This window comes from Psammomys obesus, unplaced genomic scaffold (genome assembly GCF_907164565.1).
Source record: "Psammomys obesus unplaced genomic scaffold, mPsaObe1.curated_primary_1811, whole genome shotgun sequence".
NCBI classification, from domain to species: domain Eukaryota; kingdom Metazoa; phylum Chordata; class Mammalia; order Rodentia; family Muridae; genus Psammomys; species Psammomys obesus.
In genome coordinates this window covers 18700078-18706077 of record NW_026596079.1, presented here as the reverse complement: position 1 = coordinate 18706077, position 6000 = coordinate 18700078, and the positions used below count along the sequence as shown (strand labels likewise).

Here is a 6000-nt window from a genome sequence, read left to right as displayed (position 1 = left end):
ATAGATAGATAGATAGATAGATAGATAGATAGATAGATAGATAGATAAGGGCTGGAGAGACGGCACAGTGGTTAAAAACATATATTGGCTTTCCAGATGTTTAAGTTTAATTTCTAACACCCACATCAGGTGGCTTACAAAAGCCAAGCTCTAGCTCCAGGCCCAACAACTTTGGCTTCTGCTGGCACAAATGGACAACACACACTCACACACATTATTTTAAAAATCTTTTAAAAAAGAAAAAGATGTATTGCGTGTGTGCACATGCCACAGAACACACGGAGGTCAAATTCACTTACATCTTCCTTCTATGAGTTCCAGAAAATCAATCTCAAGCTATCACATTTACCCTGTAACTGTGTACTCATTAAGTCGTCTTCTCAGGATCTAATGTTTATTTAATTTTAGTAATTTTATACTTGTGAAATTCTTATTTCCCAACATTATTCAAATACATATTTATAATGCTCTATATGTTATGGCACAAAACAGTTTAATTGATTTTCTTCTCCTTAACTCAGGACTGGCCTTGAACTTAGAATTTGTAAAGTGTGGCTTGCATCCTCACGAGGCAGAGGTAGGTAGATCTGAGTTAAAGGTCAAGCTGGTCTACAGAACAATTTCCAAGACAGCCAGGGCTACACAGAGAAACCCTGGAAGAAGAAATGGAGGAGGTGGGAGAGGAGGAAACAAACATCAAAACCTACCTATCGTTATGTCTTGTTCATCTTCTACATTATATATTACAACTACTGGCATATATGAAGGCAGGCAAAGATATGCCTTAGGATATCTCAAAATAACTGGGTAATCACAGGTAATTTGTGAGACCACTTGCTTGGAAAGAAGCTCTGAAATACTAAAGCTGAACTGGGACTGAAAGTAACTTATGGCTGGGGAGTATGGCTCATTAATAAGTGTCTTTCTGCATGTTATATTTGAGGCCCTGGGTTTAGTCCCTAATACTGCAAGAAAAAAAAAAAATCAAACAAGCAAAAAGCTAACAAACTAATGTAGACTTGGGGTGGATTTGTAGCTTTCTTCTAATCCTGGAAAAAAGATGTCAGGTCCCAAAGAAAACTCCTGATAAATCTCATTCAGTATCTGCAGCTCCTCCTAGCACTACTCACTCCAAACCTCTCCTATCCTGAACCTCTCCAGCTCAGGGGCTCGGCTTCCCCTCTTCCAGGTTCTGATTCCTATATAAATAATCCAGCCACTTGGACTCTTGATTCTGGCCACTTTGCCTTCTCCTCTGTCTGCTTTTCCTCTGGGGTCTCCCTTGTATCTGCACTCATGGGCCTGGTGCAGTCTAGATTCTAGCTGCTCTACCTCATGTCTAAAACACAACCCTTCTCAACCATGCCTATATCCATCATGTCCTTATATTCATTTAAAGAGTATGACTTTTCTATCTTTTCTTTTTCTAAAACAAAGTTTCTCTATGCGTGCCTGGCTCTCCTGGAATTCACCCTGTAGACCAGGCTGGCCTTGAACTCTGAGATCCACCTGTCTCTGCCTATCTTTAATACAAGGTTTGGTATTCTTAACCCAGTAGAATTACCCTACGAGGTATTTTTACTTGACCCAGGTGCCTGTGGTGGTTTGAGTAAGAATGACCCTCACAGACTCATATATTTGAATGTTTAAGGCAGCAGGGGTGACTTTTTGAAAAGGTTTAGAAGGATTAATAGGCAAGGCCTTGTTGCAGGAAGTGTGTCACTTGGGATGGGCTTTGGTGCTTCAAAAGCCCATCCAACAACCAGTCATTCCCTCTCTGCTGCTTGCGGATAAGGATGTAAAGCTCTCAGTTACTTCTCCAGTGCCTGCCTGCATGCCATCGTGCTCCCTGCCGTAACAGACTAATCTCTGAAACTGTAAGCAAGGCCCCAATTAAATGCTTTCTTTTATAAGCGTTGCCTTGGTCATGGTGTCTCTTCACAGCAATAGTTGATGACTAGACAGCAACTGAAGGTTGGGAATATATCTCAGTGGTAAAACACTTGTAGAGACAGCTTAAAACCCTGGAACAGTCCCCAGTACTGAAGGAAATTTAAAAACGGGAAAGCATCTGAATTAGTTGGCAACATTTAAGGTATTTGAATGTTTGAGCATTGAACTTGAGAAAGAAAAAAAAAATCTAATTCTCAGTTCTTAATTGTAGACAGGCTAGAACTACTGGGCTATATCCACTACATTCTATACCACAGCCTTGTTATAATCAATGGCCTATGAATGTTTATACTGTCTGTAACCCAAGATTTTAAAACTGTATTGATAAGAACCTGATACTCAGAACAGGTTCATTTTTAAAAAAATATACATAGGTATTTTTTTTATGATTTAATTTTTTTATATTAAATCTATCTTTCCCCCACTTATTTAATCACTTTACATCCTGATCCCAGGCCCCTCCTTCATCTCCTCCCAGTCCTGCCCTCATTCCCTTCTTCCCTTCTTCTCAGAGAAGGGGATGTCCCCCACAAGGAGTACCAATCCACCCCAGGACTTCAAGTCATAGCAGGACTCTGTATCCTCTCCCACTGAGGCCTGACAAGGTAGCCCAGCTAGGCAAAGGGGATCCAAAGGCAGGCAACAGAGTCGGAGACAGCCCCTACTCCCATCATTAGGGGATCCACAAGATGACCAGGCTGCACATCAGCTACATATGTGTAGGGTGTCTAGGTCCAGCCCATGAATGGTCTTTGGTTGGGGTTCAGTCTCTGTAAGCCCCTATGGCCCAGATTAATTTACTCTGTAGGTTTACTTGTAGTGTTCTTGACCCCTCTGGCTCCCTCCATCCTTCCTCCCACTCTTCCACAAAACTTCCTGAGCTCAGTCTATTGTTTGGCTGTGGGTCTCTGCATCTGTTTCTATCAGCTACTGGATGAAGCCTCTCAGAAGACAGTTAGCTAGGCTCCTGTCCTGGCATACCAAGTCATAGCAAGGCTAAGCGTATCCTCTCCCACTGAGGCTAGACAAGGCAGCCCAGCTGGGGAAAAGGGATCCAAAGGCAGACAACAGAGTCAGAGACAGCCCCGACTCCCTTTAGGAGATTCACATGATGGTCAATATATCTTAATTTCATTTTTTGTTTTGTATTTGGAAAAAAGTTTCCTTCTTATTTATTATTTTCTCATATATTACATCCCAACTACAGTTTTCACTCCCTCCCCTCTCCCTGAGATCCACTCCCCCTCAGAAAAGAGCAGGCCTTCCGGGGAGATTGAGCAAACATGGCTTAACAAGCTACACTAAAACCAGGCATATTCCATCACATCAAGGCAACCCAATAGGAGGAAAAGGGTCCCAAAGGCAGGTAAAAGAGTCAGAAATAGCCTCTACTTAAGAATCCCACACAGCTATAACATATGCAGAGGACCTAGGTCAGACCCATACAGGATCCGTGATGTATTTGGGCCCACTTGAGACCTGGTCAGTTGATTCTGTTGGCAATATTCTTGTTCACGATATAGGACATTAACTCAATCAAGTTTTACCTGTGAATCTGATCTTGCCTGCTAGATCGTACTGGAGCCAAACCATCGATTTCATCAAAGAATATAATTGCTGGGCGCATCTGATAAGCCTAAGAAAAGGGTCCAGCATGCCTGTGTTACCACAAAAATCCTCAAACAGACTTAATACAAAGCATTTCAATTCATTTTATTCAAATTTATTATAAATATATAATTTATAAATTGGAATATATACCTTTTCAATCTATTTTCATTGAATCTTGCTTGCCAAAATTTGTCATTTATAACCATTTATAAAACTAATGTAAATTCCAAACACCGTTTTTAGAACTTTATATACATACATTATACTAACATAATTTTATTTGCATTTTCAACTTGAAATATCCAAAAATATTTCAGTAGTTAGTTATATACCTTGGATTTTACACTGTTATGGTTACTGGACACAAAGAAAAACTTCATTACTGACTACAGTGACACTCTCCCTCCATGTTACATTAAAAAAATGATTTCTGTTGCAAACATAATAAATGTGTTCAACAAAAGATAAAAGAAAAAGATAACTCAACATGCAAAACTAAAAAAAAAAAAAAACTATTTTAGTGAAGGCAAAATAAAGACTCTTAGTTCTAAAAAGGTATTCAAAACCATTTTCAGTGTTAGGTATGGTGGCATACACCTCTAAACCTAGCACTTGGGAGACAGATCTCTGATTCCAAGAACAGCCTGGTCTACATAATGAATTACAGGACAGCCAGAGTTACACAAAGGGACCCTGCCTCAAAAAGACAAATAACCCTTCAGCAGTATGTCCTAGTAGAGCAGAATGTATTATTTCACAATCTACTATCAATACAGTCTGACGTATGAAACTGAAAGCTAGGGAAAAAGTCCCACACACTGGCACACACCTATAAACCCAGCATTTGGGGAGGCAGGGGCAAGTAGATCTCTGTGAGGTCAATGCCAGCTTGGTCTACAAAGTTAGTCCAGGGCAGTCAAGGCTACACAGAGAAACCCTGTCTCAAAAACAAACAAACAAACAAAAAAAAGGAAAGTTAAGGAAGAATTGTCTTGTTTCCATACTGTGAAATAATACACTATTATTAAACTGCTCAGGAGACTACTCCTTTACTAGGTGTGAGCTCTAATACTTCTAAAAACTCAGATTCATTTATTTCTATCTTTAACTATATAGTTCTTTGCTATAGGTCAGCATCAAAAAAATATTGACACTAAAAAAGTAAATAAAAGCACTACTGCCAATATGATTCAAAAGTGGCTAGGTCCATCCCAAGTTGGCAGCCAGACTTGGCAGTGTTGGCCAAACGGTGCTGGCTTTGGAGGCAAGAAGGGTGCATGACTACAGGAAGGGGTCACTGCTTCTTCCCACAGTGCCAGAGCTGCTGAGGCCAGAAAACATGTGGCAGGGAGCTCCTGAAGGAAAGCCTTCCCTCAGAGGGCAACAAGCTGAAACACGATTTTATGACTTTATAGGTGGAGCCTAGGTTGCAATGGAAACCCCAAGATGCTAGAGATGTCAGAACTGAGACAACTGACATACAAGGAGTAGAACCACTCCAAGAGAGAATTTTCAAGATGGGAATCCCAAGCTTCCTATTTCTGCCGCCATGCCTGTCACTTGCTGCTGTGCTCCCCCACTATGATATATCTTTTTTTAACTTTTCGTGGTAGTCTTTATTATTATTTTAGCTATTGATAACATAGCATGGCAGCAAGATTACATGAGTAATGTAATATACAACCTTTTAAAATGAAGCCTTATGCCTTATTCTGCTCTAGGGTATTCCCCTCCTTCCCTGCTCTAAAGCACAACTGGGATGCCTCCACTGTCTCTCCCAACAGAAACATATTGCACTACATATTCCTCTGGAATCATAAGCCCGAGTAAACTTTCTCCCATTAATTAAAAACTAAAGGGAAAGGAATTTTAACCCTGAAACACCTTAATTTGCAAATTACAACCTGAATAGGTAGGTTTACTGTTATACCTGATCAAACAGCAATCGCAGTTGTCTTTCAGACTCTCCTACCCATTTGCTCAGGCAATCAGCGCCCTTCCTCATGAAAAACGCCACTCTTTTATCTCCTCGACTGCACTCATTGGCAAGGGCTCGAGCAACCAGTGTTTTCCCAGTTCCAGGTGGTCCGTAAAACAAACAACCTCTGTAAAATACATTAAACACTTTCAGTACTAAATTAAAAGGTAGACTACTGAAACTAAAATTAAGAACCAATCTCATAACCATTTTAATTAGTTAATTAAAACATTAAACATTTGAAATAGCTTCATTCATTATACAAAGTACAAGTTAAAACTCTGGGAGTTCCCAGCACTTGGAGAGGCAGAGCCAGGAGGATCTCTGTGAGTTCAAGGACAGCCAAGGCTTCACAGAGAAACCCTGTCTTGAAAAACCAAAATAAAAATAAAAAAGGGGAGAAATATACAAAAAATTGTATGTAATGGTTTAAAAGAATTATTAGTGATTATATGTGT

The 6000-nt window shown here is 40.1% G+C and overlaps 1 protein-coding gene across 2 annotated transcripts in view; it reads right to left on the bottom strand.

Annotated features, from left to right (window-relative positions):
• Positions 1-6000, bottom strand: part of Atad2 (ATPase family AAA domain containing 2) — a 50168-nt gene that overhangs the window by 22123 nt on the left and 22045 nt on the right. For both annotated transcript variants that reach the window (XM_055626745.1, XM_055626746.1), the window contains exons 12-13: positions 5495-5669; positions 3501-3589 (exon numbers count right to left, since the gene is read on the bottom strand). In XM_055626745.1, coding sequence (XP_055482720.1) covers positions 3501-3589; positions 5495-5669 — 264 coding nt within the window. The remainder of the gene's footprint in view (positions 1-3500; positions 3590-5494; positions 5670-6000) is intronic.